Below are 14305 nucleotides of genomic sequence, written 5' to 3' on the forward strand. Positions count from 1 at the left end.
GGAGTTGGACCTCCTTATAAGGGAGGTTATTTCCCCACTTGTATGAGCATGAGAACAAGAGGGACATCCACTCGCGCTCCTCCTCCGCCGCTCGCCTCGCCACGCCACGCCACGCCTCGTCACGCCGCGCCGCGCCGTGGGTTGCGGGAATGAGCCGAGCCGATGTCTAATTTTTGCCACGCACTACGGGTATACGAAAGGTCACTTGGGAGCTGAAAAGTTTTTGCGGTAGTGGATAATGAATACGAACGGCGCACCTCTCCGTGTGCTGCCTGTTCACTTCGTCTCCCTCCGTCGCAGCCTGTTCGCGTCCCTCTCCTGTGCCTATATAAGAGAGGTCGCTCCTCTCCAGAGAGACACATCAGAAGGTCCTCTTCCTCTCGCCACACAGTTCCTGAGCATTGCGCTGCTGGTCAATCTTCCCCATCCCGGCTTGCGGCGTGCACCGCAGGTCGGGACAGTAGGCCTCCGAAACCGCTTTTGAGTCCTGTACGGGAGAAGGGTGATAAGGTTTTTGGGGAGCGCTCTGAGCGAGTACTGACTTCTTCGTCACGGACGCCTCGGACTCCGACGACTACTTCACCGACGACGACTACTTTCCCAACGTCGACAACCTCCTCGACGACATGGAGGAACCGACCCCAAGTCTAGTGCCACTGCTCCTGCTGCTATCACGTACGTGTTTATCCCCTTTCTATTAGAGGTTATGCTACAGTTCCTTGCTCTAGTATTTGCCCTAGATATGTTAGACTCTATTTCATATATGCAACCTGCTATACTGTCTGTTCTAGATATGTTTAGTTACGGTTCATATATGAACATGTTGTTTACCTTCTCTTTATCAAATCGCATGACTTATTTTATCATTGCTATACTAGCCATGCTTTATCTACTATTTCTGTTAATAAAATCATTCAGTAAATTGCTCATATTTCCAACACAAAGTAGGCGGGTAGTGTATACGAGAGTATACAGCTCACGAGAGTATAGTAATCGCTGTATGATTACCAAATCATGAAGTGAAACAAACAAGCACTGTGGAACACATAGTAGCTACGTAGTACTACCTCCGTCCGGGTTTATTGTTCCCCATTATATTTCGTGTCAAAATTTTACCGTAGATTAAATTAACAAAATGTTTACGCATGTCACCAAACATTATATTTTTGAAAACTATGTTCAAATACGAATTCAATGAGATAATTTTTCTTGACATGCATTAACATTTTGTTAGTGAAACATTTAAGCAAAATTTGACACAAACTACAAAGAGACCTATAAACCAGGACGGAGGTAGTATCTGTATACTACGTACAATATATGTCATCATGCAACCCGTCACCAACAAGTACGTCGTCGTGCGTACGATGAGGATGAGCAAGCAGGATGAAGATGCTAGCTACTCCCTTCTTCCATGTATATAGGGCCTAATGCGTTTTTTAAGACTAACTTTGACCACATGTTAGAGCAATAATATATGTCATGCAACTTACACAAAGCACATCATCAAATTTGTACATGGAAGGAGCTTCTAATGACATAATTTTCACATTATACATCTCATATATTATTAATCTTATCAATAGTCAAAGGCAACCTCGAAAAATGTATTAGACCCTATATATATGAAAGGAGGGAGTACCTGTTTTTCAACGATTTGATGACGTTGGAGCCCAGACCGATCACTGCAGGAATTAACGGTACCGGATTTCCAGTGAGTACCACGATGATGATGCTCGCCAGGGCCTTAATGATCTCGAATATGGGGTCGGAGTTCCTCCCGGCCTTCCCTAACCCCTGCTTCCGCGACGTAGTCTCCCTGAAGTAACGGGCCAGCCTGCCATTACCGTCGACGTCGGACTCGGTACTTGAAGTTGAGCTCGGCAGAAGAACTGCTGAAATTTGAGATGGGTTTTAGGCCCATATAGCAATTTCTGAAAAATCTTTAGGGATTCATGTAAATTTATTGGCACTAGGTGAAGGTGAGAAGTTTAGTCTCATCCCGAAAGTGGAAGAGGAGTTGGACCTCCTTATAAGGGTTCCTCTTCTACATGCTATTGGAGCTTGAGAAGAGAAAATGCCCTCGCGCGCTCCTCCTCCGCCGCCCGCCGCGCCGCGGGTTGCGGGAATGAGCCGAGCCGAGCTCACACCTACGCGCTTATTTTTGCCAGTCACTAACGGAGAGTTTCTGACAGCTGGACGTACTCGGACCCACGTCTCTCCACACGGTTGCGTCTATATAAGTGTGCGGTGTCTCCTAACCCTAGCCGCCAAGATCATATCGCATCTGCTCCACGCGCACGCCCATTGTCGTTTCTTTGCTGCTGCCGCCGCCGGCGACTCCATCCCATCCGCTGCGTACACGGTCGACGGGAGAGCAGGTCTCCGAAACTCCGTCTCTCCGGTTCTTGTACGGGAGAGAGGCGAATAGGTTTTTGGGAAGCGACTACGCGACTGCTTGCTGTTCTTCTACTTCCTCTACGTCTGCGTCATCTTCATCATCACTATGTCATAGTCTGACGCCGACCGTCTCGCTGCCGAGAAACTTGAAGCTGACAAGAAGGCCGCCGAGGACGCTGCTGCCGCCACCACCGCCGCAGCCTCTGCATGGCCTACTGGAGGGTATAACTCGTTTATCCCGCTCCTACTGTCTTCTGTTTTAGCCATGCTAGTGTTATACGTAGTCTTTCTGCAATTAGCATAGTATGTTCTTGCCTGACTGAATATCAGTATGCGTTTATTTGTGTCAATGCAATGCTAGTTATATACTCGTGGATTAAATTAATCGAAAAATTGCCTATTTACTCAGCAAGAACATCCTCTATCACGCAACGGACATGCAGGTACACGGTCTTGTAGGTGGAGCGGTAGAACCAGAAATCCCTGACGCCGCCACCTTTCCTGCACTTGGTGCAGCAGTGAGACACCTCCGGGCGGAGCTCGAACTTGAGCTCATCACCCAGCAGGATCTCCAGAGGCAACTTGGCGCAGCACGGGTGGAGGTACAGGTCCTTGCTATAGCAGTGGTAGTGCAAGCCCTTCACGTAGCCGCCGCAAGCACTGCATAGCTGCCTGTGCTTGGCACGGGGGGCCTCGAAGGAGATCTCGAACGTGCTATCGGGCAGCAGCTGGTGCTTGAAGGTGGGCTGTGCGAGGGCGCAGTCCTTGTGGAGGTCGAAGTGGCAAGACAGCTGCAGGCAGGTGTACCTGTCGCCGCCCGTGCCGTGCTCATGGCAGCCGTCGCACTTGAACTCGGCCTGGCCCGTCGGCACCAGCGTCAGCTTGTGCCCCGGGTGGGCGCGGTGGGAGATCTCCGACGAAGCAGCAGGAGGCGGCCCACCCGTGGAGATAAGAGTCATGGTTCGATGATAGTCTCTCATAGTTTTGTGGTCAATCGATTTTCTGACCCTTGGATTGTGCTTTAAGATTTGTGTAGCTTTTTTTTGTCACATTTTGCTGGTGGTGTTTGGCTGTTTGGATTTGATTGACACCTATTTTGGTCAGTCGATTTCCTTCTTGCGCTAGATTTTGGTGTGTGTATGCTTTTTTTCATGTATTTACTTTGGTTTTCTGCACATGTATGCTTTTATTTTATTTTATTTTTCAGTTGAGTTTATTTTTCTTTATGTGTATTTTGGATGTTGAGTGCGTGAAAAATGTATACATGCAAGTACTATATGTACAAATTACATCAGAGTATGGAAACTTCACTCTTAAATATTTATTCTACATATTATAAAAATTGCATTTTTTGTGCTAATTGTGTTGATTATTTTTTCATTTTCTTTATTCTTTAAGGGTAATACCAATGCTAATTATTTTGTTCAATTTTTTGCTAATTAAATACATTTTTTATTATTAGGTGTATCTATGCATGAAAGTACAATACAATATGTGTATAAATTATACTACACCGCTAAAGTTGCATTATTATATATGTATTCGGTGCATATTATAAAAGTGCAATTTTAGAGCAAAGTTATGTGCAAGTTTTTTCATTTTTTCCTTTTTTTTAGAAAAGAAGCGCTTGCCCGGTCTTAAAGTGAGGCCCTTACAACTTCAACAAGTTTATTTTCTTTCTTCTTAAGAGTAATACCAATGTCGCTAATTTATTCTCTCTTAGAAAACTTTATTTCTTTTATTATGTTTAGTTTTTAATTCGTTTCCTGTTTTTAAGGACGATACCAATGCCACTTATTTGTTCCTTGATAATTTTTTTTGTTTTTATGTAAAATTCACTATAATATGTTTATTCTTACATAACTAAAAAAGTGCAATTTATGTGTAAATTTTACGCAAATTGTATCATTATTCTTTTGAATTCCTTTCTTCTTAAAGGATGGTACAAATGCCACTATACTTTATTTCTTCTTAATTGTTTTTTTCATTTTTGTGTTTGTAAGTCAGTAGACATGCAAGTATGAAACACCACGTGTGTAAATTATAGTAGAAGCAAAAATTGCATTGTATATGCTTAATTTTGGCATTTAGAAAAGTGCAATTCCAGGGCATACTTGTGTGCAAGTTATTTTTTAAGTTTATTTCTTCTTAAAGGTTTTCATTTTCCCAAAACTTCATTAGTTTGTTTTGGTTTTTGTTTTTATATTTTCTTTCTTCTTAAAGGGTTTAATTCTTACATAGAAAACTTCATTATTTTGCTTTAATTTTAGTTTTTGTATTTTTGTTTTCTTAAAGGGTTTCATTCTTCCATAGAAAACTTCATTATTTTGTATCTATTTTAGTTTTTCATTTTCCTTAAAGGATTTCATTCTTCACTCAAAAACATCATTATTTTGTTTTTGTTTTAATTTTTTTATTTCCTTTGTTCTCAAAGGGTTTCAATGTTCCCTAGAAAATTTCATTATTTTTATTTTTTTATTATATTCCTTTTTAAAGGGTTTATTCTTCCCTAGAAAAATCATTGTTTTTTTTAATTTTTATTTTTATTTTATTTCATTTTCTTTCTTTAACAGTAATACCCTTATTTTTGCATATTATAACAAAGCGCAACTTATGGTTAAATAGAGTGCAAATTTTGCCATTACCTGGTTTTTATTGCCTTTCTTCTTAAGGCCTTGCTCGGTTGCGTGTGAATCCGAGTGAATTGAAGGGGATTGAGGAGGATTTAAACCTCTTCTAAGTCAAAATATGAACCAATCCCTGCCAATCCCCTCCAATCCTCTTGGGGAGAGGATTAATCGAACAAAGCCTAAAGAGTATTGTCAATGTCCAATATTTTTTTATACTCTTTCTTCTTCAAGGGTAATACACGGGCCATCTCTTGATATTCTACTACTAGTCTACTGTGTACTAGTACTCTACTTGTTTGCTCCTACCTATTATAGCTAGCTAAGTGAAGAAACTAGCACACCAACCCGTCTGATTCGGCAGCCTTAATTAAATTCAGAAGAGACTAGGTGTAATATGAAGCTGAGTCGTGACGTATATGCTTTGCTAAGACAAAGTGACTGACCCTAAATAAGAATTCAGTCGATTGACATATAGCCGGTCCGGTTTGATAATGGGACCTGGTTTTCACGAATCCGTGTACTTGTATATATATACTACACGCTGAAACGCCATGCCTTCCTCGGGAAGTCTTTTTTTTTAATGCTATGACTCCTTAAGTCTTTGATAGTCACCATCTACAATGCAAGTAGTATTTCGAGAAAATGAAGATAATCAAGATTTTTTTATCAGATACTCCCTCCGTCCGAAAATACTTGTCGCACAAATGGATGTATCTAGACGTGTTTTTAGTTCCAAATACATCTATTTTCAATCCATTCATGCGACCAGTAATTTGGGACGGAGGGAGTATAATACTAGCTAGTCTTTCCGCAGGTTGCTATTGAACTGCTCCGTATAGAAACATAACATTGTTCACAAGATACGCAGGTAGCTATTGGCATTGCTATGCAATTGCTTACCACCCTTACCCCTAGTGGTGACTGGTGAGAAAAACATACGGCACACGACCTCAGACTTTCATTTTCGAGAAAATGAGAGGCCCGAACCGCCCAAGTTCATCAGCAGGAAACTACCGGCCGTATAGTTCACGACGTACGTCGAGACTTTTGAGATCGATCAAGGCACTACATTACACAGGTTGCTAGCTAGGAGGCCGCGGAGTTTTTACTTATCCGCGTGCACGCAAAAACTAAACCGCGTGTGCATATCCACCCGTCGAGGACTACCAGTTGCCAGTAGGTAGTTACTCGCCTGTTCACTGGCTTGGCGATCACGCGTAGCTACCAAAACTTGGCCAAACGATTTTGAAAAAGAAAAACTTGGCCACACGTCGCGGACGGTCCTAATTACTTGGTCTATTTTTGTTTGATGACAAGGGAAATTACCTGGTCTTGCTCTACTAAAAACGATCCAGCGCTGTTAGCCCCACCACTTGCAATGCATGTTAGGGCATCTCCAGCCGTTGGCCCCCCAGGGGGCGTCTAAAAGCGCCGCCTGGGGGTGAGCCGGCGCAAAAAATGGCCCTGAGGACGAGTCGGTCCCTAGCCGCCGGCTCTCAGGGCCGCCCCCAGGCGCGTATTAAAAAAAAGACCGTTCGGCAAAGTTATGATAAAAAGTAGTTAAATTTCGGCTAAACATGGAAAATTTCGACGAAATTCGCGTATTTTCATTACATTAACCTAATCTAAAAAAGAAAGGGGCTGAAGTCGTCACCGCCATCATCGTCGTCGGCCTTCTCCTCCTTGACGCGGGCGCCCCTGCTGGACCCGGCGTCGCCATGGCGGACTGGCGGCGGCGCGTCGTCGTCGTCGTCGTCGTCGCATAGGACGACGACCCCGTCTTCATCGCGGCCGCGTCGGCGCTCCTCGAAGCGGCGCAGGGCGGCGCGCTGGCGCTCCTTCACCTTCTCCCGGCGCGCCTTCTCCATCGCAATGGAGTCCTGGCGCGCCCATTCTAGGGCCGCGTCGTCGTCGTCGAACTCCGCCTTCACCGGTGCCAGCCCCGGCTCCGTCTTCACCGGCTCCAGCCCCGGCTCCGTCTTTGGCTTGACGAAGCGCGGAGGAGCTGACGAGGAGGAGGCGCGCCGACCGCCCTCGTTGATGACGATGCCAGCGCTGCGAGTGCGCCGGCCGAGCGGCGACTCCGCCGCGGGCTCGGCCTTGACGCCGAGCAGGGCCGGAGTGCCGGAGGAGTGCGATGAGGATCGGGAGGAGGAAGAGGAGGAGGAGGACCCGAACCTCCTTGGCGCCCATGGCCCGACGCGTCGGTGCTGCGCCGGGGGGTACGCCAACGGCGGGTCGTTGCCGCCCTCGAGGTACGTGAGAACGCCCTCGAGTGTGCGGCCGGGGACGCCCCACCAGAGGTGGCGCCCCTCGTTGTTCTGCCGGCCGCCGACCACCGGCGCGTCGTTGGTGGACGCCAATCGCTGCTGCTGGCGGCGCTCGAAATACGCCGCCCAGGCCGCGTGGTTGCCGGCGGCGTACTGGGGGAGGGAAAGTTGGTCGTCGGTGAGAGACGCGCGCACGATATCGATCTCCTCGGCGAAGTACTTCGGCTTCGCCACGGCGTCGGGCAACGGGGGAATGGGCACTACCCCGGCGATGAGTCTTCACCCCGTTGGCCCGGCGCGCATGTCCAGCGGTGCCGGGATGTTCGCCTGGAACAGGAGCCAGGACTCCTGTTCGCGGAGCGAACGGCGGCCGAAGCCGTTGGCCGCCGCCTCGTCCCCGGGGAAGCGTTCTGCCATGGCGACGGCGGGGCTGGGCGGGCTCGGGAGAGGCTGGGCGGTGGCGCTCGGGAGAGGCAGGGAGAGGGAGGGGTTGGACGGCGCCGAGGGGCGGGGCTGGTGTGGGCACAGGCGAGTGGAGGCCGCCGGCTTTTATAGCCGGCCGCGCCCGTGTGTACGCGTGCGAGGGAGGGGAGGCGTCGGCGCGCCATCCCGTGAAGCGCCGCCCGTGAGGAATCAATGGCAAGGCTGACCGGCAGCAGCCTTGCCATTGATTCCCCGCGGGAACCGAGGCCGTTGGGGGAAGACGAGGCGCCGAGTCGCTGACGCGGCTGGACCGCGTCTTTTTCGCGCCAAAACAGCTCGCCCCGGCGCCCCCGGGCGCCCCCAGCGCGCCGGGTTCGGGCTGGGTCCGCCGGCGCTGTTTTCGGCCCAAGCCGGCGAAAATCGGGCTCCTGGGGACGCGACTGGGCCGTTTTTTCGGCGCCGGCGTGAAAAAATCGCCTGGAAAGGCCTTCCTGGGGGCGCAGCTGGAGATGCCCTTAGCCCCACCACTTGCAATGCATGCAAGCGCTTAAGTCGTGCAAGACTGACTGATCCACGCGGCGTGGCCCGCCCAAGTTACACGGCTTCCAACCGCGTTACTCGCGATCGTTATGGCGGTTATATTTCAAGATAAGACACGTAATGATACATGCACGGAGTTGTTTTTATTTAGTGTAGAAAAAGTTATTTATATTTCATTTTTCTTAAAAGGACTTGTATATATCATAAAATTTCAACAAAAGTATAAAGCATCTAAGACATAAAAAAAACTACATCGATGGCCCATAGACCACTGAACGACCACTGACGCCATCAGAATGAGCAGTGAATGAGCCACTGTCGTGGCTCTCATACCAGAGCTAAAATGACCTAATCGATTATAACCGGGAAGTCTTCGTGCACATGCCCCTAAGAACCAATGCCCTTGAGTCACGGTCGTCACCGTTGAACCCTTGATCGATGATTGATCTGATGAACCTGATACCAAATCTTGCCGTCACAAGAAATCCTAACCTCACTAGCTCAAGGAGATCGCAGGAATCTATGCCAGAGCTCCATCAAATCTGTCTTGATCGACGCACTTGGAGAGGATCGATGCCCGGAATGCTCACTCGAAGAAAATGTGTTCCCATCCATCCGAACGCCCCCACTGCTAGGGACCAGGATTTCCTTCCTCGTCACCAGTCACTGGAGCGACAGGCAGGGGCTTCACCGACGGATATCAAGGGGTATAAAGCTTGTTACCTAGTCGCCTCACGGGAAGGGAACAAAGAGTTACACACCGAGGCATTGGTTCCCAGTTAGAGATCACTCGAAAGTGATGTTTTAATAATAATACTTTCCTAGTCTCGCCTTTCACGATGGAAGAACAAGAAGCTGAAGTGGCTTTTAAAGAAACACATGCTTAGTGTGCAAAAGAAAAAAACTTAGCTCATACTCGTGGAAGAAAGAGGGCCCTTTGGCTAGGCTTTTTCGTGCCTCTTGCCCGCGTCGTAGCCGGTCTACCTCGTCTTCTGTGGTTTTAGAGCCATGATGGCGCGGTGGATCTCGGTCCTTGTCGGTGGTAGGGCTTCGTCTTTTTTATACATTTTTTGTTTTGCTAGGATTTGTGTTCTGTTCAGAGAGGCGAGGCAGCATCGGCGGCTCTCTCAAGATGGAATAAGATTCTCCTCGCCTAGTCCCCTTCCCATGGTGTTTCTAGCCTTGTTAGAGGGTGTGTGTGGAGCTTTGTCTCCAGCAGATCTCGCGGGACTCGGTCGGCGTTTTTCTTCGGTGGATCCACATGGATCTTATTTTTTATTTTTGATGGCTCGGTTTAGTACTTGTAGTCGTCGCTAGGTGGTCTGTGGGCCTGGATATATTTTTTATTTTTAATGTTATTTATACTACCTTGACAATTGGTGCATAGATAAAAAAAGTTCCTCGTAAAAAATACACCAATATCCAGTAGTTGTATGTAATGTTTGCCATGTAGGAATTTAGTGATGTGGTTTCACAAGAAAAGAAAAAGGAGTTTTAGTGACGTGGAGTAAGGAGTAAAAAACAGTTTATCTGTATTGCAGACATTCTGTTATATATGATATATGTAGTGGTGTTTGTACGTTACCAGGAGTAAGAACATGTCTAATAGATGTTGTAGATGCAAAAGTAACAAACTTTCTCATCTTCAAAGTCCAAAAAACTCTCCCCAACAGATGATGTAGATGTAAAAATATTTACGTCTCCACCTCGAGAAGATGTAAAACTGGCGGCCGCGCGCCAACCGCCCAATCGCCTTCAGTTTTGTTCCGCCAGCCTACCCGACGGCTGCTCGCCTCTGCCACTGGCGATTTCTCGCCGGAAATGTTGCCGCCGCCGCCTGTCCGTCCGTCCATCCCCGACCCTGCCGCGACCCTGCCGGCTATCCCTTCCTCCCAACGCCCGGTCGTAGCCGTCGATTTGAGTCTGTCCCGCCGCACTTCCGCCGCCGCACCAATCGCCCATCGCACCACGCAGCCGCCACCCCGCTGCCAGATCCGCCCGCTCCACTACCCCCGCCACTGGTTTCGCCGTTGCTCCACCACCGCCTGCCTCCAAAACAGCCGCCTCTCCGCCGCTGAATCACTGTCGCACCGCCGCATGACTTGAGCTCCCTACGCCGCTGGATTTGAGCCGCTTTTCTGCCGCCAGACTCGACCTTTTCGCGCCACACGGCCATCACACCGCCGCCCACCGCGACAATCCGCCGCTCGATTCACAATAGCGTGAGCTTCCATTCGAGCTCCTGCCGCCGCATTCGACCTCCCAACTCTCGTGGCTCGGCCACCGACGTACCTGTCGCCGCCTGTCGGTTCGCCTGCGCTCCTCCCGACTCTCGGCGCTCGGCCGCCATCGCTCTTCTGACTAATTTTACATACTCATTTGCATCATCTATTGGAGTTGGACTTTTACATCATCAATATACATCATCTGTTGAAGTTGACTCTTTCTTGGACATGTAAAATACACTTTTTGGAGATGTAAATTTACATCTCCTAGTTTTACATCTTCAAATTTGCATCATCTATTGGAGATGCTCTAATGGTACAAAAGACCATATGTCTAAACCAATTTACAAGCCCTGATATTTCGCCCGACCCAGATGGCTTTTTGGTGAAGCTCTCTCATGAATTTTGGGATGTTGTAGCACTTTAGGCTCATGAGTCGGTTCTTGATTTTTCTCCATTTCCTCAGTGAGGAAATCCTGCTAATCATGATGAATGCTTTGTTGCTTCTTAAAAGTAGACGCAAAATATTTATAGCTAGTGCCGGTACTAAAACAGGCAGATCTCGGGTAGGGGGTCCCGAGCTATGGATCTTGGATCGATGGTGAATAGGCGACAAAGGGCACGATTTTGACCCAGGTTCGGGCCCTCTCGAAGAGGTAAAACCCTACATTATGCTTGATTAATATGATTTTGGAGTATCGAATACAGGTTGATCTACCTCGAGATCGTATGTTGTGTTCTAAACCCTAAGGCAGGTAATTGTGATTCCGCCTCTACATACTGAACCCTCTGGCTTATATAGGCACTAGGGGTATCTAGGGTTACACATGGTCGGTTGCCAACTAGGGATAAGCATGCCGATAGATGGAGTAGTCCTTGAAGTATACACCAAGTCTTCGGCTGAGTCCGTCTTGATCATGCTTGAGTATCGAGGCTTCTAGAGTCTTTCCTTATGAGATCAGTAGACCAAAAGCTCGGCCCATGGACGATGGACCAACTAGGTTGGTACTCCCTAATCCAGGACATCGTCAGCTAGGTTTTAGTTGTTCAAGAACACCACTCAGTAGATCATCATCACTTTCATAAAAGTTGGGATTTTATGAACATACCTTTGATCCCTTTGCCATGAAGCACATGAGTTCCTTGTCATTGTTGCTGGGCACCTCAAATATAGATCTTAGAGTGGGTGATGAAGCACATGGTATGGTAGACAGATGAAGTACATACTGATGAATAACAATGCATAAGATATTCAAAAGCATGATGTCCAAATTAAGTAGATGGCATTGAGATAGAGTAGAATGACAGTACTTGAATTCGAAAACATGTTATCATGAATGGAATAGGTACTGAAAAACAAGAAGGCATGACATATTTACTTGCATGATCAGCATGCTAAGCACATGGCATTGCAACAAAGTAGATACACTCCAGGACATTATATGCATGTTGTACCCATATCACAGGCCAAGTTAGAGCAAGGACCTTGTGGGGTAAAGAGGATTCATCATCTTTCTACAAGTCTTCTAAAGAACTGCCTTTACATGTTCCATCATATTGGGTATCATTGGCATCAATTTTATTGGCCTTTACATTGCTCCGTGAGGTTCTTGTGGATATATCAGTGTCTGCAATTATATCTGACATGCATGGAAGACAACTAGTAGTTAGATTTATGTAATGAGTGCATGTAGGAGACAACATAAATAGTAGGACTGGGGTTAGCTAGCGGCAACATGTCTCATAAACTAAAGGGAGAACACAGATGAAAGCTACAGAATATGTATCGTTTGTACTCGAGATTAACTAGATGGCACACAAAAGTATTAAAGAACAACATAGGTAATACTAGAAGTGGTATAATACTATAATCACCAGCCTGTGGGATAGCATTGGCTGATGGATGATAACTATGGAACAGCCTTACCTAAAGAACAAGTATCTTAGCTGAACTATGGAACAACGTTAACTCCTGAACAAGACCCGTAAGAGATCAACACGAATATACAGTGAAATGTGATGATCTATTTTCCATGCTTAGATGAATAACAAAGCCATAAATGTTGCACACAAGTAAGATGAGGGTATAACCTATCTGGCCGCCATCGATAGGAGTGAGCATCATGTGCTGACTTGTCGATGGCCCTGCAGTTGTTGTGGTTGTCCATGTCGGGCACGCGCATTCGATGCAGGGAACTGTTGAGTGGGGACTATAGCTCCCTTTTGGTGTATGCTTCCCTTGTTGGAGCAGCTGCGGTGAGTCAGAAGACGGTGTGTCTGAATATGCAGATAACGCATAATGTTAAGAACGACATATCTCTTTGATCAGAAGAAATACACTAGAGATCAACAGCAAGGTACGAGAGTGGTCACACGTCTATTGACTGAAGACTAAATTGGGTTCACATGATTTTATTTTATTTTGGTACTGTCCGATCTATGCAGGATGGCTTGATGGCCGTCTTGTGCCTCCGAGCTCACACTGTTCGGAATCTTCCCCGAAGAGCCAGCGACCAACGGCAGAGCAGCCTGCCTCTGCCGTCCGTGGCCCCGGCCAAAACCCCGCTCCCCACCCTGCTACGTCTTGATCTTGTGTTGGGTTTCCCCAAAGAGGAGAGGATGATGCAGCACAGTAGCATAAGTATTCCCTCAGTTTTTGAGAACCAAGGTATCAATCCAGTAGGAGGTCACGCGCAAGTCCCTCGTACCTGCACAAAACGATAGCTACTCGCAACCAACACGATTAGGGGTTGTCAATCCCTTCAGGGTCACTTACGAGAGTGAGATCTGATAGAGATAATATTTTTGATATTTTTGGTATAAAGATGCAAAGTAAAAAGTAAAAGCAAAGCAAGTAAATAAAGTGATGGACATTGATATGATGAGAATAGACCCGGGGGTCATAGGTTTCACTAGTGGCTTCTCTCAAGAGCATAAGTATTCTACGGTGGGTGAACAAATTACTGTTGAGCAATTGATAGAATTGAGCATAGTTATGAGGTTATCTAGGTATGATCATGTATATAGGCATCACGTCCAAGACAAGTAGACCAAAACGATTCTGCATCTACTACCATTACTCCACTCATCAACCGCTATCCAGCATGCATCTAGAGTATTAAGTTAAAAACAGAGTAACGCCTTAAGCCAGATGACATGATGTAGAGGAATAAATTCATGCAATATGATAAATACCCCATCTTGTTATCCTCGATGGCAACAATACAATACATGCCTTGCCGCCCCTTCTGTCACTGGGTAAGGACACCGCAAGATTGAACCCAAAGCCATGCACTTCTCTCTTTGCAAGAACTACCAATCTAGTTGGCCAAACCAAACGGATAATTCGAAGAGACTTGCAAAGATAACTCAATCATACATAAAAGAATTCAGAAAAGATTCAAATATTATTCATAGATAAGCTGGATCATAAACCCACAATTCACCGGTCTCAACAAACACACCGCAAAAAGAAGATTACATCGAATAGATCTCCACGAGAGAGGGGGAGAACATTGTATTGAGATCCAAAAAGAGAGAAGAAGCCATCTAGCTACTAGCTATAGACCCGAAGGTCTGAAGTAAACTACTCACACTTCATCGGAGGGGCTATGGTGTTGATGTAGAAGCCCTCCGTGGTAGATGCCCCCTCCGGCGGAGCTCCGGAACAGGCCCCAAGATGGGATCTCGTCGATACAGGAAGGTATGGCGGTGGAATTAGGTTTTTGGCTCCCGCTCTGTTCTATTGGGGGTACGTAGGTATATATAGGAGGAAGGAGTACGTCGGTGGAGCGTCAGGGGGCCCACGAGGTAGGGG

At 47.0% G+C, this 14305-nt stretch overlaps 1 protein-coding gene across 1 annotated transcript; it reads right to left on the reverse strand.

Moving 5' to 3' along the window:
• Positions 1 to 2801: 2801 nt before the first annotated feature.
• LOC119361272 lies at positions 2802 to 3361 on the reverse strand. Its single transcript, XM_037626567.1, has one exon. It carries the CDS (start codon positions 3357 to 3359, stop codon positions 2802 to 2804), a length of 558 nt encoding a protein of 185 aa, XP_037482464.1. The 5' UTR covers positions 3360 to 3361.
• Positions 3362 to 14305: the final 10944 nt, after the last annotated feature.

Source organism: Triticum dicoccoides, chromosome 2B, assembly GCF_002162155.2.
Source record: "Triticum dicoccoides isolate Atlit2015 ecotype Zavitan chromosome 2B, WEW_v2.0, whole genome shotgun sequence".
In the NCBI taxonomy this organism is placed as follows: domain Eukaryota; kingdom Viridiplantae; phylum Streptophyta; class Magnoliopsida; order Poales; family Poaceae; genus Triticum; species Triticum dicoccoides.

Excerpts from the sequence above, each read along its gene's own strand:
- LOC119361272 (XM_037626567.1), bottom strand. The coding sequence starts at position 3,359 with ATGACTCTTATCTCCACGGGTGGGCCGCCTCCTGCTGCTTCGTCGGAG.